General features: G+C 32.6%; 2 protein-coding genes across 2 annotated transcripts in view; one reads left to right on the forward strand and one right to left on the reverse strand.

Moving 5' to 3' along the window:
* On the reverse strand, positions 1 to 26645 carry B3GALT2 (beta-1,3-galactosyltransferase 2). The gene is made up of 2 exons (XM_017658581.3): positions 14514 to 26645; positions 1 to 10023 (listed from the first exon to the last, which is right to left on the reverse strand). Exon 2 carries the CDS (start codon positions 9897 to 9899, stop codon positions 8631 to 8633), a length of 1269 nt encoding a protein of 422 aa, XP_017514070.1. The 5' UTR covers positions 9900 to 10023; positions 14514 to 26645; the 3' UTR covers positions 1 to 8630.
* Positions 1 to 26983, forward strand: part of CDC73 (cell division cycle 73) — a 122743-nt gene that overhangs the window by 61406 nt on the left and 34354 nt on the right. The window lies entirely within an intron of this gene.

The raw sequence follows: 26983 nt of genomic DNA on the forward strand, positions 1-26983 counted from the left end.
GGAGGTAGGAACAATTTTCTTACTGAAGAATTTGTTGGTAGTAGGTTTTCTCTCAGGATTCTTTGGTTAAAAGTGAAAACAGACTCTAACTTAAGCACAAAAAAATAGAAGATTATTGGCAAACTCATAAAATTGAATGACTAAGTGGTAAAAGGGACAGGAACTGTAACGTCTCTAAGAATTTAGATAACAAGAATAAAAAAAACAAAACAAAGTGGATAATTTCTTATGGGTGCTGAAGTTCAGATGAATTAGCCCCAGCCATTTTCTCTGTATGAGCGTGTTCATGCCTGCATGTGTGTGTGTGTTTTCCTCAAGAATCAGGTTCTCTGCTTGTCTCAGCTTGAACTGTGTGTGCAAGGCAAGGTGCCTTGATTGAAAATTTCCCTACAGTTTTATAAATTTGGGTTGAGTAGTTTACCAAAAGAAATCTTCTAGTGCTGGGAATTTCCTAGAATTTTTTAGAGATCACGATTCACCTTTTTTAGGAGTATGCCATCTCCTGCTAATAGAACTCCAGTTTTCTGTAGGAGTAGAGTTTGAGAATTACTATATTCAGCAGTAATGCAAATCCGGTATTCTCAGTTTTAACTTTTTTTTTTTCAATGACCTATTAAGCATCTCATCTATAGTAAGTCTGTTGTCTGTGTCTTTACATCCATTCTAAGCCAGAGCTTTGGGTACATTTGCTACTTCTTGAAGAGGATGATTCTTTACTTTATTACCCTTGCTGAGGCCTAGTGATCATCCAGATTTTTGAGAGTGCTGTTTTTCTTTTTCTGGTCCTCATATATCCCATAATTCTCTCTTTATCCTCATCCCTCTCCTGCCAGTGTGTGTGTGTGTCTAACCAGTTAACTTGTATTCATTATTTTCTTTCACCCTGATTAATGGTTACATGTTGGTATGCTTGAGAATAAATAATATCTGCTCTTTTTCAGTAATTTTGCTTTTCCACACCTGTTTTAGTAAAGGTATACATAAGTACAGGCTTATATGAATAATCTATAGAAAGAATTTTCTTGAACGGTTCAGTTGATTGCATTTCTTAATCACATTGGCACAATTTCTTGTTTGCTATTTCAATAATAATTTCAAAATAGCTGTACTAATGTTACTATTTACTGTAAGGTAGTTGAATGCAATTACTTTTTTCCTACAATATATCCCACCAGGGATATATAGTCTAAATATGTTGTGGTGTACCTGGATTAATTTAACTAGTCCCATATGGATAGGGATTTAGGTTACTGTCTTCTGCTGTGACAAATTATGCTTCAATTGATTACTTTTATGCCTATTTTATTTCATATTGTTATCACTGTATTTTAGTAAGTGATCCCTTAGATGCAGAACTGGTGAGTAGAGGGTAAATGCTTATGTAATTTTGCAGGATGTTAACCAAATTCCCCTCTATTAAGAAAGAATTGTACCATTTGCATTCACACTAGCATGTATATATGTGCTTATTTCCCTACAGTTTATCTGAAGAGTATGATGTCAGGCTCAATTTTTTGTTAATTTGATAGATGAAGAATGGTTTCTCAGTAGTATTTATTTTCATTCTTGTTATACCCAGGGTTGATTATGTTTAGGGTTAAGATCATTTCATTCTCTGTAAAACTATTACTGTTTTCCCTCATTTTTCTATCAAAATGTTGGTGTCCTCCTCCTCCTCTAATTCTGTATCTTTCTCTCTTTTTAATATATTGGGGATATAAACCTTCATAGGTTGCAAACACCTTTATCCAGTTTGTCATTTGTTTTCTAATATTGTTGATGATTTTTATTGCCATGCAAGATTTTTGTCAAAATTTTTAAGTAATTACATTTATAATTCTTTTATTGCTTCTTGGTTTTGTCATATTTAGGAAAGTTATCCCTTCTTAAAAAGGAATTCACTTTTTTCCCCTCTATAACTAGTTTGTTTCGTATTTACATCTTTGATCTGTTTGGAGATTATTCTGATTGAATAATTTGATTGAAGAATAGATTTAATTCTTTTTTCTTATGGCTGTCTAGTTATCCAAATATATTATTAAAGATAGACCATATCTTGCCAGGCTGTCATCAGAGTGTAGATATACCTGCAAAATGTAAGCCCTCAGAAATTGTTTGAACAATTGAAAAAAGTAGTATTGTCTAAAAGATGTTATCTTAAAGGTCCACTTTATTAAAATTTTGATTATCATGTGTAACTTCTAGAAAATTCTTTAAAAGATGTTCAAAATTTATTAAGTTAGTGTAAATTTAGTTAGTGAATGTGTGCTGATTATATAAGATATAGTACAAACTTTGTTATGCTCATTCAGTTTTTAATGACTTTATTTTTAACTGTAAACCTGGAAAAATTGAAAAAAGATAGAGAAGAATATGAAGAAGAAAATATCCATTATTTCATTTTCCAGAAATCACCACCATTCATCTTTTTATAGATCTATTTTGTTTTGTTTTGTTTTTTTAAATATGAATGATTGCGGACTATGACCCATACCATACTGTTTTGTATCCTGATTTTGGGGAAGTGGGGGAGATTTAATAGAGTATATGAGTGTTTTCTATGTTATTAAATAGTCTTGGAATCCAAGTTTTAAATGAGTATAACATTACATTGTAACTAGCATAGTTTATTTAATCTCTTTTGGAGATCTGAAATTTTTTTCCATGTTTTACTTCCTTCATAAGTGCCTTTTAATATACTTTTAATTGTGGCTGATGATTCAGAGGCTTTCGTTGAATATTTATAAGTTGTTTTTCAGAAAGTCTTTGTTAGTTTATACTGCCTTTGGGACTGTCTCATTTTAGTATCTGTGTAGAATATAATTTTTTAAAATATCCAGTTTTGTTCACCATGTAAGAACTTATTCATTATGTAAGAATTCGTTCACCATGTAAGAACTTGTGCGTTATGCTTCAGAAGATTGGAGACTGACGAGAATTAGGCTTGAGATGGATTAATGATTGTGCATTGAGCATTGACTCCCCTTTACAGAATTTTATTGTTGTTAACAACCATTTGATCAACAAATATGAGAGATGCCCTCTCAAAAAAAAAAAATCCAGTTTTATGGATAAAGATGGGAATTCGTTTCAAAGTGCATTTATATGAGTCCTTGTGAGGCTGATGTTTTACTTATTGGATGGTTTTGTCATCATTTCTGATATACTTATTTATGGTTTATAGTCAGATTTCTTTTGAAGTATTGATGTTTTCTTACTTGTAAGAGTTCTTTCTTATTCTACTGTCAGTTATTGTAAATATGTTCTCAGTGTATATTTTGCCTTTAATCTTCTAATTTTCTTTATGGCAGATGTTAATTTTATATAGAGCTTAGTATTTTGTTTGTCTTTTTCTTCTTGATTTCTTTTTCTCTGATTTCTTTTTTACTCTGTGATCAATAATATAGTCCCCCTACTGTCTCATTAAATGCTTAACGTACTTGGCAATCAGGAGGTTTTATAATTATTAGTACAGTATTATTGTACTGACCTTGTTCACTTGAAATTTATGTTTGTAATAGTATAAAGACTTAACTTGAATCCTAAACATTAAGTCCTAGATAGACGTTAGCCAATTTTTCTATTGAATAACAGAATATTAAATTCTAATTTGTTCATGATATAGATTACTGTAAGTGTTAGGGTCTCTTTCAGGTCTAATTTTTCCCCTGATTTAACTGTCCAGTTCTTGTGCCAGTTTAAATAAAATCATTCTTGCTTTATAGTATGTTCTTTATCATTTTCAATATTTTCTTAGCTACTAATACCTTTTCCTCCATATTAACTTTGTAATCATCTTGTGATTTCCATCCACACACATTCTAGAAGCTGTAAAAAATATTCATTAAGATTTGATTGGGCTTACACTGACCCTATAACAGTTTTTTCCCTAGAGTATATAGAAAATGCAGATGAATAAAACATGTAAATTAGTAATGTCCATTTTTAAAGTCGATATTCTTACCAAAAAATGGTATCTCCTTTGTTAGAATTTTATACTGCTAGTAAAAATTTAGCTTTCTCCGTTGAATTCTTTCTTGTGATTGTTCCTTTTAAAACAATGCTTTTGTGAATTAATTTTTTTCTATATGTATCATATAATGGGTTATAATGTGTAAGACTCTTGTGTTAGTATTTAAATCTTGGTTTTGACTTTCAGAGTTTTAATTCTTTGAGTCAGTTCATCTGTTGAGTGTTATAAGTGAAAACATCTATTTTCCTCTTTTCTCTATATTCAGTCCAAGAATCATTGAGGTTGTTCTCAAAACAAAACAAAAAAGGAAATCCTTTTTAAATGAACTTTGACATGGAATCCCTTTATATAAAACAAAAGTTCACTAGCTATTAAACTGAGGGAGGGCTTTAGAACACCACTCTCCTGATTTTACTAATTACTGCTGAGACGTGTGAGGAAATTAGTTTGAAAACTTTTCTTATATCATAAAACAATGTCTAATTACGAGCTTAGTGAGAATTCTTATTTCTGGCTTAAATTTTGTCAGGTAATTAAGTATGTTTCTGGCTATGGTTTACGGTAATTTCTAGTTTTAATTTTCTAACAGTATTTAAAATCACAGGTGGGAATGGAGTTTTATTAAATTTCTGTTAAGAAATTTATTGTGGTGGTTATGTGGTTTTATTAACTTGTTTCAAATTTTTAGTATATTAGAAAAATCTCAGTGCCGTCAGAATTTCATGTTAATTCTGTTGTCTGTATTCTGTGTTTTTAATAGCATTTTAGTTATGACAAGCTAGCAACCCTCATTAGTTTTGTCATATTGTATAAGTTAGTATCTTTGAAGCATTTAATTAAAAACTCAAAGCATGAGTTAAAGATTTTGCATGTACTGTTACAGCTTTCTGTTACTTAATATTTTTATGATGTTGTTGATCTCTTCATTGATTTCAGTGTTTAGGATACTGTCTAAAGTGAGATTCAAATTTACAATCTTTAGGATTTAGCTGAAAGTTGAAATAATTAGGTTAATAGACTGTGGCAATTCCAGTTGTCTTTTCACTCAGAAATTTTGCTGTGTTGAAAGGAGAGAAACAATTCCTGTAGATACAGAAACATTTTTCTTCCCCTTTTGGCAAATTGGATCATGAAAGTACTAAGATTTACATAGTTTTATGTCAGGGGTAGAGGAGGAGTGTGAGTGTGTGTGTGTGTTGATAAGTGTGTATGACAGTTTTCTTCTGAAACACAGAATGGCCCTTTTTAGTATTTAATATACTTTACCTGTCTTCAGAGAGTAATATTTAAGTGAAACACTGGTATTTTTTGAGGTTATTAGAAATGTATGTACAATACTTTTGTTTGTTTTTTAAGTCTATGCTAATTTACTAGTCAAATTTTGTAGTTAAGCCCTAAAATCTGGGGGTGGGGAGGGGACTCTAAAACGTGAATCAGCTGGATAAAAGGAGTTAACCACCTCATCACAAAACAGTAGGTGACTAACCAGGGGGTGGAGTGGGTAAGTGCAGTGCTACTTTTGTCTATTACAAATTATCCCATTGTGCTTCAAAAGAAGCACCTTTTGTAATTTCTAAGTGCCACCTCTGTTGTTTACAGATGTGTCTCAGTGCCCAGAGCAACAAGAGATAAGCAGTTAATGCTTGTGCTTTTCTAATGCCACCAGATATCCACAACTGAAAAGGAGAAGAAAAAATAACTGAGGACCACATTTCTCTCCTTTCCTTTCTCTTTATTTGCACTTCAGTGTGTAAAAAGGGTTATGAAGCCTGGAGGCCGTGGCAAAAGACGAAGAATAAGCAGAGAGTAGGATGTAGAGAACAGTCCATTTTTGCTTAGCTTTTTAGACCTTATAGCAGATGTAACGTGAAATATATGTATGTGTATATAGTGGACTGCCATAATGGTTAAGAGCATGGTCTTTGAAATGGAGTTCTGCTGCTCTACTGGCTTAGGGGGTCATTGAGATCTGTATGTAAAGTGCTTTAGCAAAGTATAGCACACAGTTTATCCTCAGTCAGTAAATAGTTCTTGCTGCTGCTGTTAGTATTGTTCCTTCAGGGGGTTTTGGTAAAAGATATTAATATTCCAGTTGAGATTATATGTGATCTACCAAACTCAGTGCTGTCATTTAAAATATTTTCATGTATAATAAAAATTACGTAGTACTGGGAATGAATAAGGTACAATTTACTACTTCGTGACATATTTAAATATCTATTTTTAAATATAATATAAAAGTTCATATTTTGCTGAACAAATCAGCTTGCATATTGTTGTGTGGAAAGTAAAAAATAAATAGTAGTAGAATACTCATTTTTAAAATAAGGATTTCAGCCAGTACTAAGAAACTTACTTGATTCAGTGTTCTTTGGGAATTCCGAATGTCATTAGATAACCATCAGTTTTCAATAGAGTACTGGCTGAGATATAAAGATGATCTTAAATTGATACCTGAGATAGGAGGAATTTTGTTGTGTTAAGAATTTTGTTTTCCATAAGTCCACATATTAAACTTGAATTTTTCCAGAAGGAAATACGGTCTTTAAAGATCCTGCACTATAAACATAATTTGGACAGTAGCACTTAGGTTGTGTTTCTGTGTCCATACCTGTGCATGTACACATGCATATATGCATACTTTTTTTTATTTTTCAAACTTCTGAAGTACAAATGAGAGAATTACTTTACATCGAGGGAAGGACTCCTTTTATCTTTCATCAAATTTATCTAACTTGGTAATATTGTCTTAATGTGTGACTTTTACATACTAATTTTGGTATTTAGTAATTTTAGTTGTTTTGTCATCTCATATAATAAATTAAGTGAGAAACAGACTTAACCAAGAGCAAGGTGTGTTATATGGCTTAGCTTTCAGCATTTCTCTATGTAGAATAGACTATTTAGACTAATGAATTGAAAATGAGATAAATTGAGTATAAATAGGACTCAAGATATTAAATAATAAGTACTTAAAATAGTTTCCGAGATTCTGAACTTTAACAAATGTTATAATTATGTTTTGTTGCAATATCTCTTCAGAACAGAATCAGGGTAAAAATGATTAAGAGTTAGGATAAGTAACATTCTGACTAAATTAAGATTGATCAAATTACATACTTGTATGAAATAAAAACACTGTTTTAAAGTTAGTGGGTTATTAGTATATCTTTCTAGATTTTAAAATTTGTAATGGAGCCAAACAAAATTATGGTGGAAAATATTTGTACTATAACACTCAGTAAAGGTTTTTATTTACCCTTTTTTATTAAAAACTTGATAAAAGTATATTGTATACATTGTTCATCCCAGAATCAAGTGTTCATCAAACATTTGTAGTTTTCCCCATCCCTCCCAGAAAGGTTTTAAATTGGTGATGCAGAATATTTGTCATCTACCAAATTAAAAGCCGTAGGTTTGTAAACTTGGCACTCAGAGAAAGAAGTAGGTGCCATAAAATGATTTAAGTATTGGAGTGTGTACACCTGCTGTCAGGAAATAACCTTCCCATATGTTGCAGTTTGGCAGACATGCATCTTAAAAAATGTGTTGAATGAAACTGCTGCTGCATTGTATCTTTTTTCAACATTACATTCATTCTCTTTGTGCCTGTAAGTAATCACTTTTGCTTCACTTAGAGGAACATGATAAATTTTTACAGATATGCTTGTAGTTAAGTAGTGGTACTCTTTTAAAAGGTACAGTAACTGATGTAATTGACTAATTCATTGAAATACTGGCTTGGCCCTTAACACCAACAAAGAAACAAACTATCTATTTTGAACATTTACTTTTTTTTTTTAAATAAAAACTTAAGCCTGAGAGACATCGATTTTTCACATTTTATCACATCTTGTCAAAATAGTTCCCCCGTATATGTACTAAAAGAAAATTAGTATCTCGATTGTTTTTAAAAAGTAAGTACTTCAACAAATAGTGGTGGTGACTCTATAGCATCTTCCTATGCTGATGGGCAGTGACTGTAGTGGGGTATGTGCTGGGGACTTGATAATAGGGGGAGTCTAGTAAACACAATGTTGCTCAAGTGATTGTATATTAACGATACCAAAAAAAATACTTCAGTGAGAACTGCATTGATGAAACCTTTGAATTTTATAAATGTGTTTTTGGGATACCTCAACTAAATCTTATTGCATGAATACAGTTTTAAGAACTCTAAAATAATCAGGTCGGAATTTGTCCTTGCACAATTACAAAGGTTCCTTAAAATTGACAGTAATGTTTTATTTACATTTAATTATATAATGAAATGAAAAACTGCATCTAAAATCAAGGTTCTTTTTACTCTCTCCATTTCTTAAATTAAAATGTACATGAAAAGTAATATGCAAATACATCTTACTGGCCTCCTAGCATAAGACTTGAACCATTGATGTATGCATGCTTATTTTTGCATGTAATACACAGAATCCCTTTAAACAGTTTTTTTAAATAGACTCTTTTAGGATATCTTTTTGTTATATATGTTGTAGTTTTAAGAATTACCTTCTTCAGAAATTAAAAATATATCTTTTGAATTCTTTTATGTGGTGAGTTTTAACTAAAACTTGTCCTATGGATGTAATCAATTTTAACTATACATGCTTTTAGCAATATTTTACAGATTGCACATTAAAAAAAGAAAAGGCTGTCTTTTCTAGTGTAGTTTACGGTGACGATACCTGCCTGCCTTTTCTTTTGCTGCATTGGCACAAGCGTTGTGCTTATTTTGTTGTAAATGGTTCCAGTATTTTATCAGCTCACTAGGCTGGAACTGATGAGAGGTAATTAGGTGGCTGTATTTACAGCTTGAATAAGAAACTCTCCAGTGATTGAACACAAACTCATTGGGAGGGGGCACAGGATCAATTCTCAACTTGGCAAGACAGATCCCTACATACACATCTTCCAAGTGCAAACGACGGATACTTAAAGAAACTTTAAATATCTTCTCTGCCAGATCTCCTGAAAAAACATAACCAGTCCCAGAACAGAAGACAGGGTAGCGCTCACTTGGGTAGAGGTCTTGTGGCATGTACCATTTGCTATCTTTGTTTCGATTTGGTGCATATCCTCTCATTAGGTAACCAGTGAAATAGTTATGTCTGGGAGGCAGGTCTGGCTTCAGTAACTTATGTATTAAATATTCAGTATTGACAAACATGTCACTGTCAGTTTTCATAACATATGGAATATGTGGACAGTATGTTGCAACCCAGTTCATGCCCATTAGTGTTTTAATGGTCAAATTATAATATGTATCTAAGTATTCCTGTTGAATAATATCATGATATTGTCTGCTTTCTTCCAGTATTGCACGTTGAAGGTAGCCATTTAACTTAATACTTACACCCAACAAAAAAATTCGTGTGATTTGGATACCAGGTGCTAGACTTTCATTGCCCCACGTTTGCCGAATAGCTCTTCTAGCTTCTATTTGTCCAGGTTCTGCAGCTATTAGTAGTATTAGAAAAGGGCTCTTCTCCTGACATTTTTCAGGTTCGTTGACAATATATTTGAAATGGTAAGAATTTGGGTATCTGGTTCCTTTTTCACTGTAAATACTTCCATTGGCACTAAGTGTATTCTCTAGCCCTGTAACTCCTTGTGGTGACAGGTCTGTATTATTGGAGTTCGTTGCTGTTTGAGGCCTCAGAGTTTGAGGGACTGTTTCTTTCCAAATGTTCCGAAGAGAACTGTGGTTTGTCTCACTTTTTGTAGAATGAAATCCTCGGAATGTGTATGTCACAGGATTGTCTTTGAATGCAGCTCTGCCCGGCAGCCAGTCATGATGGTTGAAAAACAAGAACATAGCAAAAAGAAACACTAGAGAGAGCACACCAATAAGATGGGTGCGGAACAGAGACCTCTTGGCATTCCAGCTCATTTTTGCAAAGCAGCAGTGTCTTCTCCTCCACTGAAGCATGTTGTAGATATCCAGTTATGGGATATGAGATATTGGTGATTGAAAATGTTGCTTTCTTCTAAATCAGTACTGTTCTTTGGTGATCATTTTCTAATTTAGTCACGTTGTCTCCCTTGCAGTCATTCTACAAAGATGAAGAATAAAGTTTACAAAATAATTAATTATTATGCAACTGCCTGAAAGAGAATTTGGGTGCTAATAAAATTGGGGAAAGTAGGAATTTTTATGCTGTGAAAATATAATAACCCAGAAACGAAGTTTATAATTTGTTTCTGTTGGCAACATAACATCACTGACAGCAGAATTAATTTCTTTTGAAATACACCTTTATAGGTCATTGAGCACTTTAAAGAGAGGTGATGGATTAATTTTCTTCCACTTATTCCAATGTTTCAGTAGCTCTGGTTATTTGTACTTTTGACCTAAGTTGAAGATTTAAAAATTGTTTGCTTGTAGAAAAGACAAGATGTTACTAGGTTCTTGAAAGAGGCCATATAAGAAGGCCCAAGAGCAGATGGAAAATTTATTGGCATTAATTAAAATTGATTTGACATACCATTGGTATTAATGGTGCACTGTCTGTCAGTGGCCTTTTTTGTAAAATGGTCATGTATCAGTTGTGGGACAGACGGTGCAAGGTTGATTATGGCAGAGTTCTGTTAGTCACAGTACACTGCTTGGCATGTTTCCATTGGCCCCTACTGTGTTGAGAAAGTCAGTGAGAAGATGCACCTGTCAAAATTAATTCTCAGGGTCCAGTAACTTCAGTGCAGGATTTTAAGAGTAATAAAAATGATGAACATTTTCAAATACTCTTTTCTAATTTTAATCTTATACTTCAAATATGAGGTATTTAGGAGATCACTGTCCTTATTAGATTTAAGATTGATTTTATTATAGCAACTAATTATTTTTAGCCTTGGCAAGAGCACTGTCACATATCTTAGTTGAGTCTTTATGTTAGAATTAAAGAACTACTTTGAACAGTTTTTTCAGATTTCTCACAAAATAAAAAATTGAACAAAGAACCACTTTGAACAGTTTTTTCAGATTTCTCACAAAGTAAAAAATTAAACGAAGAACCACTTTGGACAATCTTTTCAGATTTCTTACAAGATATAGGCACTGTTTAGAAATTTAAATATCACAAAATGCATTTTGAAGATTCTTGAGTTATGCTGTGTTCTAAATTTCCATGTAGAAGATTTGTTAACATTTTAAGCCATGACTCTTAGAACCCTAGCTTTTTTAAGAGATTATAAAATGTCAGTCTGAGAGGTTCATGATGCCACATATGAAGAACTGGTTGTGTTATCTTAGAGGTTTTTCAGTGCATAGCACAAGTTTGTTCATGGCTGTCAATTTGTTGTTAATTTTTCTGGATCAAGGTGTGGGGTAGAGGTAGGTAAAGTAGCTTTAACTTGAATTCTATTAAAACAGAAAAAGTTGAGTAGGGGACTAATAACTGAAATTTCATTTCTTTGACTTCTGTTGTGAAAATTATTTCTTTAAGCAAAAGAAAACTAGTCAATTAAATGAGTGGAGCATCTGTTTATTTGGAATTACATATACATATACTTGTGTTCATTTAGCCTGTGATGTGGACAGATTCATGGTTAATACCAATATGCTCAACTTTGACATGAGATTTAATTATTTTGGGGAAATAATGGTTTTAACATGGAAGTCTGCACATAATTGAGTAATTACACAGTAAGCTTCACATATAGAATGAGAAGTAAATACTTTGAGAATACTGAATGTTCATTTGAATGAAAGTACTACTGTTCTAATAACAGCCGCTAGGAGGAGCAAGTAGGTGGGAATTTGAACAAATTTCTGAATTGTATAGTACAGGCACCAGCTTTCGATAATTTCTATTATCTGACATGATGTAGTACTTTTAAAAGTTACTGTATTTCTCACATGAAAAAAATTATCTAATCATTTATGAGATGTGAACTGTGACGTTTTTTAAGTTTGGGTTTAAATACATAGAATCTAGTTTGCTATTTATTGAAGTTTATTTACAGGAATTTTAATTTCACAGTACTATAATGAGGACCAAGACTATTCACTGTACCAGTAAAACCTGAGTTCTGCTGTGAGCAAACTGAAAATAATAGAGCTGAATGTTCTAATTTAGAAACTTAAATTTTTCCTTCCTGTCCTTATAAATAATTAGCCTTTTTGTTTAGATGAGGAAACTCTAAGCTTTTATTTTCAACCAAAATGTTTGACAAATAGTAATGATAATTCCTCCATCTGGTAAAAAAAGGAAATAGATACAAAAGTTGCTTTTTAAATTTGATAATCTATTTTAAAGATTCCAGAGCTGAATTAAATATATCAGCTTCCTGTTGATATAATAGTGCTTGGGATCTGGTTGAAGTCCAGACCTTTAGATCTTCTGTAAGTATAAATTTGATGGTTTAAGAAGCAATAATAAAAGGTCAGATGTTTGAATAAAGGACTGAAGAAATGAAGGTAAATATCATAGTAGTAAATTATGGTATTTTTAGGAAAACGATATACCTGAAGTGATGTCTCAGAAGTATTTTAGTGTTACAGAAAACAGCAAATTACTATATATTGTAATCTAGCATAAATAAGTAGTTTATAGTTCTATATAATTTTATACCAGTACGTGATGGAAATACATCTTAATTTAAGTTCATGGTATTTGTGTGTGTGTAAATATTTAGCTTCTCAGGCTTGAAATCCACATATACCTACTTGGTTAATCTCCCATTGATAAATGAAGTGTCACGTTTCTAGCCTTAAAAAATGCCTTATTAATAGTTTCTTAAGTATTACTTATAATTTTCCTGTTAAAAGAAAGTAAGATCAAAGTATTCCTCCTTTTATTAGATGTTAAAATAATTTTCCAGTTATTGCCTGTTGTATTTTAATTCTTAAGAAGTGGAACAAGATGAAGTTAAAATATTTTGACATTAAATAGTTTTACACTTTTACACTTTCAGCATAGAAAGAGCTTTGATTTTTTTCTTTACAGGTTTTTGATTATAGTATTTTCAAGTTACTCAGGTATATTTACATCTTATGGATTAAAGTTCATGGAGAGAATTTTACTGTGAAATGTTACTTCACACACACATACACATTTTTAACATTTGGCTTTCAAAAGCATTGATATCTTTAATCTGTTGGAACAGTCCTAGTTTTAAGTGGTGCTTGAATAAAAAATATTCTACACTTTTGTTTTGAGATAATCTAGCTTATAAAAATTTTGGTGCCTTTAACATTGAGAGATTAAGAGAGATGAGATTTTTTATGCCCATATTGTTTTCGTTTAATGCCATCTGAATTCATTCTTTAGTGGAATAAAAATTAATGGTATGAATGGGAGTTCATGTTAAGATGAAATAATAATAGGGCCTAATAAACTTGTTCAATCTTAATTTCAGAATGCAGTGCTCACATATGTCTTAAAACTGTTTGCCTTTTTGATTATTAAATACTGAATTTTTGAATTGCACTGTAAAATAGAGCAAATAGCAGCATCCTTGATAGATCTGTAAAAACAATTTTAAGGAATATATTTGAGTTCTTAAGCCATGATTTGCTATATCCTGTGATCGTTCCTAAAATAGTTTGTTAGATTTATTTCTGCCATGTACACATGTATCATGGCAGTAGTTCATCACTGCATAATAATATAGCCTGGAAGCACAGTAGCTACATTTAATTTAATTTTTTGACCTTGAATTGCTGTTAATGAGTATTTTAGTATCAAAGTATTTTCATACTATGTTTTTGAATTTCACTTTGAAAGGATGACCAAGAACAGCCTGATGTTTGATCATTTAGAATCAGTCTGTTGCTTAAAATAAAAGCTCGCTATTTCAAATGGGGGATTTTTAACAACCATAGATATTTCTTTGTTTAAAGTTGTGTTCATGGACAGTGTGATAACATGTGAGTGTACTGTGGTATTGTGCTGTGCTTAAACTCACACCGCCTTATGTGATTCTATGCAAATGCATTTATTTTAGCATCTTATAGCTTGGTAATACTTAAAATTTGTTGATACTCTCTTTGGTTGTGTTTGTTATCTTTATTTGGGGAGATGGATATTGAAGGGAAGATTTTGTTACTAAAAGCTGTTATATATTAAGGTTTTGTTTTAGAAGGATTTTGAAAAAAGCTCATATTAAGATAGTCTTTGATAGTACTTAATGTAATTTACTGCATTATTTCTTTTGATAGCCATTTCTAAAAGAGCACTTTAATTTACTAGGTAAAAATTCAGTTTGACCGAATTTGATAAAGGATTGCAGTTTTCTTTAGAGGGCTACAGATTTTTGTTTTTAAGTTTAATTTCTCACATAATCCTTTAAGCAGTCTTGTTACTATCTGCTTGCTCTGTCTTACACATCTCTAATCCATAATTACTCCAAGCTGACTTACTTGAATAAAGCAGTGACAGCTTGTCTTCTAAACAATGACAAATTTAAAGTCATGTATTTAGAAACCCTTTCTTAGTTTCAAGGACAGTGAACTGTATGAAGTTGTTTATCAGATGTTGGTGCCCATAGGGCTGTAAAAAGGTAAGACATTTAAATGAATATTACACACAAGATATCAACATACCTTCCTCGGTCAGGCCATTTATGTGGAGAGGATTATGCCCACTGAAAATACTTTTGGCACGCCATCACTTCAGCAAAAGAGATGCTATCGAACATGCGCACATCCCCCAATAGTCTGCCTCCTGCGATTGCTTTTCACAGTATCCAAAGTGTCCATCTGTCTGCTTATCTTCGGGTTACCCTCCTTGTTCATATGTGTCCTAGTCTTCAGAGGTTTTTCCTTTCATTTTCTTTCTCTTTCCTTAAACAAAAGAGCTGTAGTTGTCCGTTCTATTTGGAGCACTGTTGACTCTTCCCGACAGTTGATGCATTGAAGGTTTTTACATCTGCTGTTTTCCTGGCCGGACAATGCAGTGCTGTATTCTCTTCTCAGTATCCATATTTCTAGCAATAACACTGAGCTGCAATGTAAAGCAGCCAGAGCTGGAATGTAGTGCTTCGATTGTATTGGAAAAGAATAGGATTTAACTCTCTCTCGTTGTTGCCTGGCAGCTGCAGGAAGGATTTTGAGCAGTTTTACTGGGGTTTTAGTCTGTAATATGAAATCCACGGTTCTTCAGCTGCTGCACAGGCAGGCAGCAGTTTAAATGTGGGCTTGACAGATGCTCTCTCTGACAGAGCAGAATTTAACGTCATTGCCTGGCTGAATCCCACGTGATTGTTTGCATTCATTTTGACTAAAAACCTGAAGTAGGGAGAAGCTTAGAGATTTTTGCTTCTATGTGATAAATTACATGCATTCAGTACAAGTGTAGTGACGAGTGAATAATATGAAAATGGGAAGATTATGATATGGTTATTTTTTCCAGCTTATTTCCTTTTTTTTTTGTGCTTAAGCACAGGCTTTCTAAATATTTTCAGTGTTAGATGTTGGTTTTCCTGTCTCTTACATGATTTTTTTATAGGGCACAAGCAGTATAAGCTTTAATATGTAATTTAACCCCATCAAGTACACTCCTCCCTTGAAGTTTTTTTTCGCAAATTGCTCTAATTTTACTAATATCTAGATAAGATTCACAGACCATTTATCTTTTATTTCTTAGACACTTAGTAACTTAGACACTCTGTTTCCTGGGGCTTGTGTAAATCAGCTGCATGGATCGCTTTACTGTCACGTACGATAAAATACTTCGTTTTTGCTCGTATGTGGTTCCTTGTGTACTCAAAGGCAACAAAACATTTTCATAGTACTCTTTAATGTCAGCATTTATTTTTTATTATTTTTCCTTTTCTTTAAAATTACATGTATGATAGAATTCAACAAAGTGGCATAGTGGTATAGTAGGCATAATTTTTTTTGGTTTTTACTAATCATATTTAATAATATTTCAGGATCGTTCAGTAAATTGCCATCAAGCAGAATTTTCAGTAAACACTAGATACTTACTCTGAAATGTTTCTTTGATAGTCTCTTGGGCACCTTGCTGCTTTTTCCTCTACAGAGTACTGGAATATTGTCTTTGTCTTTTTTTTTTTTTCCTTCTTCCTTAAATAGCCTATGTTACCAGTTTTTCCTCTGAGACTTTAGGGACATTAACTCCTAGAAATTTGTAGTTTTGGAATTTAAGCTGTATGTTTGTCATCATATGCTCTCCATCCCACTTATCTTCCCCAGTAATGTCTATTATTTCAAATATTTACATTTCTCTTATATCTTTGAATTTTTTTTGTCCTCACTATATTTGTTATTGCAGCTGATAAAATGTGCTTTGAAGTTTTAGGGCTGTTTTTTAGGAGTATATGTGACTTTCCTAGAAATGCTAGAAGGAACATTAGGAATTTTATATATGGGAAACCTAAGCCTTAAAGAGCTTTGACTTTTCCTAATTAAGTATGAAGGAGAGAACTAAAACCCAGGTTTCTTGGCATTTAGTCCTTAGGTCCTACCCGTACTAAAAGCTCACTAACATTTTTTTTTTTTACATTAAACTTAGCAGTGTAATACTTTAGTAAAACTTCCTTAAAATAACAGTAATGCTTTAAGTAAAACCTACTTAAAATAATATTTTTTAACAAAAGTAGAAGTGGATTTTAGTAGATCAGTATGTATCACTAATTCCTTACATAGGATTTGACTATACAGCTAGCAGCAGTCACTACTTACTATTTACTCAAGGTGAGATTGCATGCTAAGCCTTCCTGAGCTCTTATGTAAATGACTTTTTCCCCCTCATAATAGTTTCATTATTGTAATACCCATTTTAAAGATGAGAAACCTGTACTTTGAGTTGTGAAATAATTATCACAAATATAAGCTAATGAGTGATGAGAAAGAGTCCAGCTGGGAATTAAAGCAAGATTATGTAAGTCCTTATGCTCTGTTCTTAACTACCGGGCCCTGCTGTAGAAATTGTGGGACTTTTTTTTTTTTTTTTAGTACTGGCACAGCATACCCAGAAATTATTCATAGAAGTATAAATGGATTTTTATATTTTCACTTGTTCAACAAATATATATTGTTCGACCACTATGTGCCAAAATTTGTAGTTAGCACAACTTATTAAATGTTAGGGATACAAAATGATTTAGACACATTCCCTACCCTTTCTCCAGGGAAGCTAAAACAATTATTTTGCTAGTTCTCTTGGATTCTTGTTGGATGCCCAACTGGATAGATTATGGATCTTGATTATTGAGAGCTCCATGGGTAACCTGCTGATTAGTGGTTCCCTCCAATATTGGATTGAGCCCTAGAATTCCCTGTTGTCTCAACTATGCTTGCTGTGGGGCAAGTGTTTATACAGCAGAAGAGGACTCCTGAAAACTAATAAAAAGAGGACTGTGTACTTAATCAGAATTTACTGTAAATTTTTAGATAACACCTGCAGTCTGTTTAAGAACTTTACATAAAAGTATGGAAAAATAGCCAGGCATGAGATAAAAGTTCTGTTAGTGACTTTTTCCAGGAATCTGCATGTTTCTGGCCGAGAGAAACTGTAAAAATCTTATGACAGGCAAGCTTGTAGAAGTTCTTACTTTAGTTTCTTTTAACATCTGAATTCTGTGCTTGAACTTTCTCAATATGTGTAACAAGTTTCTTTGTTAGAGTCAGCAAACTGGCAGCTGTTTTGTTAAGTTTTGTAGTTAAAAATGTCTTGTAATTTTTACTTGAATACATGTACTTTTTAATCTTAGAACACATCCATGATGGGAAAATATGCTGTCATTGCTATGTGCATTTTGGCCAGAACTGTCGAGGCTGGTTTTAGCAATTTCCTGGGTGTGTCTACAAGTAGCCCTCAGTGAAGCAAAATATAGGTAGGATTTGCAGTGAATGCCACCTAACTTGTATTTTCTACTGGTTACCAAAGTACTTACTACTTTGTTCATGTAGTTAATAGTTTTTGAGTGAATACTACATGATGAATCAAGTATAGATTTGCTTACCATCTAATAGTGAAGATAAGTCATTTCATAGAGTTATAGTATCTATTTATTTATCTATATAAATTCAGCTGAATGTCCTTGGTAAAAAGAATGAGGAGAAAAGGGGTAGGGAGAGTACTTCAACCATAGAGTGTGATTTCTATTCACTGAGAATGAGCAAATATCCTTGAGAAATGTGAGAAGGGAGACAGGAATCTGGTTTTCCCTACATTCATATCCATACCTATTTGTGCTTTAGTATAATAGTTGGCCCCTAATTTATTTCAGATAATGCTCATCTGAAGAACTAGCTGGCTAGCTTTTCCTGTGTTAGAGAAAGAGTAATATTTTGGATCAGGTTTAATTTCCACCATAGTACTCTGAAAAAATGCCATTTGACACAGAAACCAATGTTAGTTTTATTGAGACAAAGCAGCAATTTTGCCTAGTAATGTTTGCTTGGAGTTTATATTTCTTGACTGTTTTGACTTAAAATCAGACGAAATCTTTATTCTGTAAAAGATTTGGATGAATGGCATATTTTTGGCTATTTAATATTAGTAAGCACTTTTCCCTTTTGAGGAAAAATCACTGCATTTATTAAGAATACTGCTTTGAAATGAGCAGATGATTTATGAACCAGTTTTACTCTCCTTTGAACTCAAAAGTAGGAATTAGGCTGATTGCAAATTAGCCATCTCAGAATGACCACGAGTGTCAGTGTTTGCCTGCCTATGTTTCTCTTTCGGATTTCCACTGACTTGTGCAGCAGATAATTCATATTATTTAAGAATTTGTTTAGACTTGAAAGCAGAGCTAAACTTAAGTGTCTCTTTCAGAACTAATTGTAAGTCCCTTTATCTGTATTAATTTATACAAACTATTAATGATCCTAAAGGGAAATGTAAAAACTTAACATAGGCCACATTTGGCAAATACTTGAATATTATGTTTGTATATTCTTTGGTTTTTCAGTAGCATAGCTATTTCAGTTTAGCGTAAATGACCTAGAATCTTTTTTTGGCAAACATAGGAGATAACTCTTGGTTAGAGCTCTTCTCACTGGGAGTGGTACTGGCAGCAATATTACTTTGTAAAAGGTGCTCTAGAAGTTTGCCAGGGTGCTTTGGGTTGACAAATAACTGAAGGGCATTTAGTAACTGAGGCAGGGGAAGATAGTCTATAGTGTGTGGGATAATCTTTGAATACAATAAAGACTAGTTGCATGTCTGTAGTACTTCTGAATGTCCCATTTGGATATCTGTGTGTGGGTGAAAGGCCTTCTTTGTAATTAAATGAACCTAAAACATAATTGGAATACAAAGCATAAACTGTAAGGTTTTAACATGCACTGAATTTTCCTAGGTGTTTAACTACAGTGTATTATACCATACTCAACTTTGTTCTGAACTTTGCCAGTAGCTTACTATTTTGAAAAACAATGTTGCCTGTGACAGTGATACTCAAAGTAATTGAATCACCAGTACAATATACCACTCTGCAGGCATTTCTAATTGTCACATTCACTGTGGTTTTGTATATGGGTACTAGCATCTGATTACTTCATTATGTCTCCTGAGGGTAATCAGGTTTAAGACCCACATATTGAAATACATATGGTTATCATGAATTTCTTTTAAGATTCTCCTTTATACTTGTTAGGACATTGATTTTCATTTTAAAAATTACATACATAGATTGTTTATATTGTGTGTTTCATTCCAGATTGTTAAAGGGTGAAATACTTCTTGCATAAAGTGGATATGTTGAGTTTGATATAGTTATGAAGGCCACTTAAGTCAGTACCTTTGAGTAAATTATCTCAGGCACCTTAACTTCCTATTCTGTGCTTCCCAACACATTCATAGTATTTAAAAAGTAATAAAACAATTTTTAAAGACATAATAGGTTGAAATTTAAAATTCCTCTGAAACTTAACAAAGTAGCATCATTACCCAAATTTAAATTATTAGTATCAGAAAATGCTTCTTATTTGATAGTTTTTATAAATAAAGAAAAGAAAAGGTAAGTAAGTAGAATTTTTCCCCAAAGGGTTTTTTTGGCAATGGCAGGGAACATTGAGTATATACTTGATTCTGTTATGAGATAGTAACTGTACTAGTGGAGGACTTAATAATTAATGAGTAACTATTGAATCACTAAGTTGTGTACTTGAAACCAATATAAGATTATATATCAACAATACTTCACTTAAAAAAAAAGAATCAGTTTATGGTCTGATTGAAAATAGGGACTTTATTATATAAAGAAACTTTGCAAACACAGAAAGGAGGCAGGCAAAAGTTATAGGATTAGGAGGGGGTAGTGTTTGACTTCAGGGCTTGAATTGCCCCCCCTTCCCCAACCTCTTAGAGGATGCCTCCGGGATTGACTTACATTCAGCAAATAACCTGAAGCCTCTTTTATAGGCAAGCTATGTGAGGAGTGGAATATATGAGGTACATCATTAGGTTCCTTTCTTTCAAGGAGTTGATAGACTTAATGGATACATAGAACATTATAAAGATAGTAGAATAAGTAAATTACATAGTCTAAAATTTTTTCTTTCCTTCTTGTTTAAGTTATCTTGTGCATTTCACTGTGGTGTCACTCAATTTCACTGTTCTGATACTTCTGGTCTTAACTGGTCTTAATTTTTCAGGCATTTCTAATCGTATGCCCTTCAAATGAACAATGGTAGGCCTCACAGACAATAAAGATGCTGAGTTTTAGTGAGCCAGTTAAAAAAATGGGAATTTTTATATTTCTGTTTGAACCCTCCATTTTTTATTATTAGTTAATACTTAATAAGTACTTATTAACACATTGAGTCAGTTTCTTTTTCATAAAATCCTCATCGTTGATTTTTATTGAAATATCGATACACAATCTTGTGTTGGTTTCAAATACACAAGGTGTTTCAACAGTTACCCATACTATTAAATCTTCACCCTCTAGTGCAGTTACTGCTCTGTCAATGTAGAAGGATGTAACAGAATCACTGACTATATTCTTCATGCTGTACTACTGTCCCAATGACCAACTTATATTGTGATTGCAAATGATTGTGCCCCTCCCCCTTAGTAACCACAAGTCACCTCTCAGTTCCTCATAGTTTATTTTTACTTTTATTTATAATTCCTCTGTAGCTTTTCACAGAATTTATATTTATTAATATCTATAAATGTTATAAAATTCCAGGACATTTCAGTTGACTGTGTGTGTGTGTGTAGTTTCAGACAGTTAAGTATGAACAGGTTTGTGTTTTTTTCAGCTTTCTCAGTATATTAAATCATATTAAATGGTAAAGTACTGAATATTTTCTTTTAAAGCTTACAATATTGTTATTTCCTTTTCTGCCTATATTGCTAGTAGTTATAATACCTAATACTAAATATGTACCCTTTTGATCCTCCTGGACAGGAGAATATTATGTATTTGTTCACATAGAACAAAAGAAGAGTAAATTTATATGGCTATACCATCTTCTTTGGGAGAGATATTGAGTTATGTCTTCAAACTTAATCAGTTGGGCACTTTGGTTGTATATAATGGTATTGTTCCTAGTGAGAAGGTATTACTTACATTAGAATAATGGAGTTTCAGAGCAGAGTTGGACCTTTGAGGTCATCTAAAAATCTAGTTTCTTCATCTTACAGGCCATGTAACTGAGACCCTGAGAAGCTATGATTTTCTCAAAGCTCCACACTTAATGTGGCAGAGCCAAAGCTAGAACCTAGGGCTCAAGACTTCTGCCTTTCTTGTGCTGATTTACCCTGTCTCTAGTTGCAGCAGTGTATTTGTTTTTAGTTCATGGACCCATAAGTTATACAAATGATCATACGGACTTTTTACCTTACCTGTAATCCTGCAGTTTAAAGTTAGAAAGATAGTTTTATTAAATCTCATTGAGACATAGAAAAGAATGATGCATTTGTGACAGAAGGCGTGTGGTCATTATAGACTTCGGTATTAAAGAGATCAGTGCTCATGCTTTGGTTTGTTTCTAATTGCAGTTCAGTGATTAAACATTATATCTAATTCATGTGGATATAACTTTTTTATCTGTAGATAAATGAAAAAATTCAATGTTTTCCCCAATTTGCAAGAATACCCCTTCAATGATTTTGTGTTCTCACTCTTTTTTTCTCTTTTGATCCAAATTTTAATTTCTGTGTTAGTCTGGGTTCTCCAGAAAAGCAACCAACAGGATGGCTGGATGGATAGATAGGTTGATTGATTTACTGTAGGAATTGGCATATGTGCTATGGAGGCTGAAAAGTCCCAGGATTTTCAGTTGGCAAGCTTGGAGACCCAGGAGAGCTGATGCTATAGTTTTAATCTGTCTGCATCCCTAAGGTAGAAGTACTGATGTCTCAGGTTGACAACCGCCAGGCAGAGTTGTGAATTCTATTTTACCCTACCTTTTTGTTCTTGGTCCTTCAGTGGTTTGGATGAGGCTCGCCCACATTATGGAAGGCAGTCTGCTTCCCTGAGTGTATGTACCATTTCAGATGTTAATCTCATCCAGAAACATTTTCTTAGACACATGCAGAATAATGTTTTAACCACATTTTCTGGCACTCCATTGCCCAGTCAAGTTGACACATAAAGTTAACCACCTTCAAGCACCTTATGTAATTACTACCAGCTAGAGCTGACTGGCTCAGTGACACATATAAAAACTGTCTTTGTGTGTTAACTGCTTTAGAATGTGTTCAGTGAATCTGTGGAGATAAGATTTTCATGATCCCCCTAATTTTTCATAAACCTTAGTTTTGTTTTCCTAAAATTATTTATGCTTGCTTTTTGTGTGACTCATTCATTTTGAATGAATTTAACTTTAGTCAAGAAAACATTGTAGAAAATGATGAATGGGAAACTGGTTTTTAGTTTTGTTTTTTTTTAATCAGTACATACATATCTTCTTGTGTTGTCCATTAGCACTTGTATTTTAATTTTATCTGTGACTTTAAAGAAAATGAATATTTTTTCCCAGGTCAAAGTTTTAATTGCTATGAGCAGATTTGGGCAAAAACAGAATCTTTCTTTTTCCTTAATTGAGATAATATATTTACTTTTAAGCTCTTGATTTCAAGTAGAAGAAACTCAAATCAGCTTAGCAAGAAAAAGGAACACATTATAGTGGTTTAGGAATATTCCACAGTGTGGATTTCAAACTTGCAAAGAGAAGATCTGATTGGGTGATCTTAGTTAATGAGTTTACTGTGGGTATGGCTCAGCTCTGAAAAGGGGAAATAGAATGTTCTCTAAGCAGAGATCCCCTAAAGAGTTTGCTGCAATTTGTAACTAGACTTTATTCTTCAAGCATATTTTGTACTTTTTTTTTTAGAAAAGATTTTCTTATTAGAACAAAATACATAAAATTTATCATTTTAACTGTTTTAAGTGTGCAATTCAGTGGCATTTAGTACATTGACAGTTTTGTGCAATCACCACCACTCTGTATCTCCGGAACATTTCGTCATTCCAAACTGAAACTCTGTACCCATTAAACATAATTTCCTACTGTCTTCTCTCTGTAGCTCTTAGTAATCATCATTCTGCTTTCTGTTTCTGTGAATTTGACTATTCTAGGTACCTCATGTAAGTGGAATCATATAATATCTGTTCTTATTTCATTTAGCATGTTTTCAAAGTTACAGTATGTATCTGAGTTTCATTCCTTTTCAAGGCTGGATGACAGTCCATTGCATATATAAATCACATTTTGTTTATCCGTTCATCTTTTGGTAGACATTACCTTTTGACTCTTGTGAATAAATGTACAAATAACTGTTCAGGGCCCTGCTTTCAATTCTTTTGGGTATATACCCAGAAGTGGAATTGCTGGGTCATGTGGTAATTCTGTGTTTACTATGTTTAATTTTTTCAGGTGCCACACCATACTGTTTTCCACAGTAGCTGCACCATTTAACAGTCCCACCAGCCATGTGTAAGGGTTATAATTTCTGCATATCCTTGCCAGTTCTTAATTTCTGTTGTTTGATAATAACCATGCTAATGGGTGTGTAGTAGTATATCATTGTGGTTTTGGGTGCATTTCCTAATGATCAGTAACATGAGCATGTTTCATATGCTTTTTGGGCATCCCTGTATCTTCTGCTCTTTATATATCCTGGATATTTAATCCTTTATCAGACTCATGATTTGGGAATATTTTGTCCTGTACTGTGGGTTGCCTTTTCACTCTTTTGATAGTGTCCTTTTATGCACATAAGTTTTTTAATTAATTTATTTTTTCTTTTGTTGCCTGTACTTGGTTTCATATCCAAAAAATTCAGTGCCAGATGTAATGTCATGAAGCTTTTACTAAAATGTTTTTCTAAGAGTTCTAGTTTTAGCTCTTAAATTTAGACATTTTGATCCATTTTGAGTTAAATTTTGGATGTGATATCAAATAATGGTCCAACTTCATTCTTTTGTATGTGGATATCCGGTTTTCCTAGCACCATTTGTTGAAAAACACCATCCTGTTTCATTGCATGGTCTTTGTACCTTTGTCAAAATCAGTTAACCATATACGTGAAAAGATAATTCTGTGCTCTGTATTTTCTTTCATTGGTCTGTATGTCTCTTTGTGCCAGTACTGCACCAATTTGATTACTGTAGCTTTGTGTTAAGTTTTGAAATCTGAAAGTGGGAGTCTTCCAGCTTTGTTCTTTCTTTCAAGATTTGTTTGGGGCCCCTTGAGATTCTATATGAATTTTAGGGTGGGTCTTTCTTTCTGCAGAACTGCCATTGGGATTTTGGTAGGGATTTCATTGAATCTGTAGCTCTCATTGGGTGGTATTGAAATCTTATTAACACTGTTAATTCTTTCAGTCCATGACTATAGATGTCTTTCCATTTACTTATGACTTTAATTTCTTTCAACAGTATTTTGTAGTTTTCAGAGTACAAGTCTTTCATTTCTTGGTTAAATTTATTCCCTAAGAATTTTATTCTTTTTACTGCTATTACAAATGGGATTTCTTTAAAATTTCACATTCCTCATTTTTAATACATAGAAACAGCTGATTTTGTATCAAAGTTCCACTTTACTGCATTTGCTTATTAGTTGTAACAATATTTTGTGGAATCTAGGTTTTCTAGATACAAATCTTACTATCTTCAAATGTAATTTTATTGCTTCCTTTCTAATTTGAATGCCTATACCTTCTTTTTTGCTTAATTGCTCTGGCTAGAACTTAACATCTGTTGAATAGAAGTGGCAGACATGGACGTCTTGTTCCTGATCTTAGGAGAAAAGATTACAGTCTTTCACCATTAAGTGTGTTGTGAGCTGTAGGTTTTTTATGTTGAGAAACTTTTCTTCCATTCCTGGTTTGTTGAGGTGTTTGTTTTGTTTTTTAATCATGAAAGAGTGTTGAATTTTGCTAAATGCTTTCTGTATATCAGTTGAGATGATGATAGAATTTATTTTCCCTTCATTATGTTAATGTGGCATATTTCTTTGATTTTCATATGTCTGACCACCCTTGCATTCCATGAATAAATCGCTTGGTCATGGTGTATAATCTTTTTAATATGCATCTGGATTTGGTATGCTATTTGGCTTGGTTAGTGTTTTTCTTCTTACATAATGTTTCTCTGTAGAAAGAAGATGGTTTAACAGTTATTAGTCCCTCTGTTTTGGGCAGCTGAGCCAAATATACATAGACATGCATACTTACACATTTAAAGGCTAATACACTTATATGCACATTGCAAATAACTAAATACATTTGTAATTATATTATAACTTTAAAACATTCATTCATAGTCTCCTCCATTAGATTGTAAACCTAATAAGGGCAGGGACTCCCTTGCTCTCATATACTGCTGCATTCTCAGTTTCTTATTTGGCACTCGATGAATTTATGTGACATGAATATATGAATGTTGTTTAATTCTCTCAGTATTCCTGTATGGTATTTTCACCTCTTTTACTTTTGTTTTTAAATTGAATACTTTGACCTTTTTAGAACATTAACCATCTTGTCCTTTTCACATTGAACAGTGATGACTCCATTACAGTTATTATCAGATGAAGTATATTTCAGATAATTAATTAATAATACTTAAATGTATTGGGTAAAATGCATCTATATTATCTATTCTATTTTCTTTATTTATACATTATTTATTCATGTATTTACTTATTATTGATACATTTTTATCATCTTCATTTAACAGATTAAAACACTTTAACCACTGTTAACAGATGAATCAGTAATGTTAAGGCAAATAGATTTCTTGTAATTGATGTGTATTTATTAAGAACCTACCATATGCCTAACTCTCTGTGACAGGCATTGGAGGTATAATAGGCAGTCCCTGACCTCAAGTAGCTTCCAGTCTGTTGGAGAAGTGGACTTGTAAATATAGAATTATGTAGCATAAAAGGGATTTGATAGAGGCATCAAATCTATATATTTTAAAAATACACAGTATTTTAGAAAGGTGTTAGCTATTTTCTGTTCTGGCGACCATTGTATACATACACCTCTGAGTTATGTCAAGTATAAAAGAATTAATTGTGCTTACAATTTGTGTTGAAGTGTTTTGCTCTAGCACCTTTTTTTCAGTCTCATTGTGATTTCCTGAGTTGCAGTTTCCCTTTCTACATAGTTTTTATAAACTACCTCTTTTTTTAAAAACTCAGTATACTTAAAAATCCAGATGCTTTTTTTAAATTTGGAAATTCTAAATAACAAATCCACATTTCATGGGAATAAGTTACTTTATTTTAAAACGTAAAAGCATGTAAGATACAATTAATATTTATTTCTAAAACATGTTACTTTGGTTCTCATAAATACATTAGCCAGAAAAGGTAGATTATAAAATCCTAGAGAGTCTGCATATATATATATATATATATATAATATATATATATATATATATGAGTTTTAAGTATTTCACTATTTCATATTAATAGCATTTTTCAAAATTACCTAAATATAAAAAGTACTCTTTTTCATCCTAACATTTGTCACAAATTTTCTTCTTCAGATTTTATATATAATAGTATGATTTCCTACTTGTTCAGGCAGAAAGTACCAGTATTTCATCTCCCAGTATCAGATTTTAATTTTATAA

This window comes from Manis javanica, chromosome 14, assembly GCF_040802235.1.
Source record: "Manis javanica isolate MJ-LG chromosome 14, MJ_LKY, whole genome shotgun sequence".
NCBI classification, from domain to species: domain Eukaryota; kingdom Metazoa; phylum Chordata; class Mammalia; order Pholidota; family Manidae; genus Manis; species Manis javanica.

What these genes read in the sequence shown, in the direction of transcription:
- B3GALT2 (XM_017658581.3), bottom strand. Translation starts at nt 9,899, where the DNA reads ATGCTTCAGTGGAGGAGAAGACACTGCTGCTTTGCAAAAATGAGCTGG.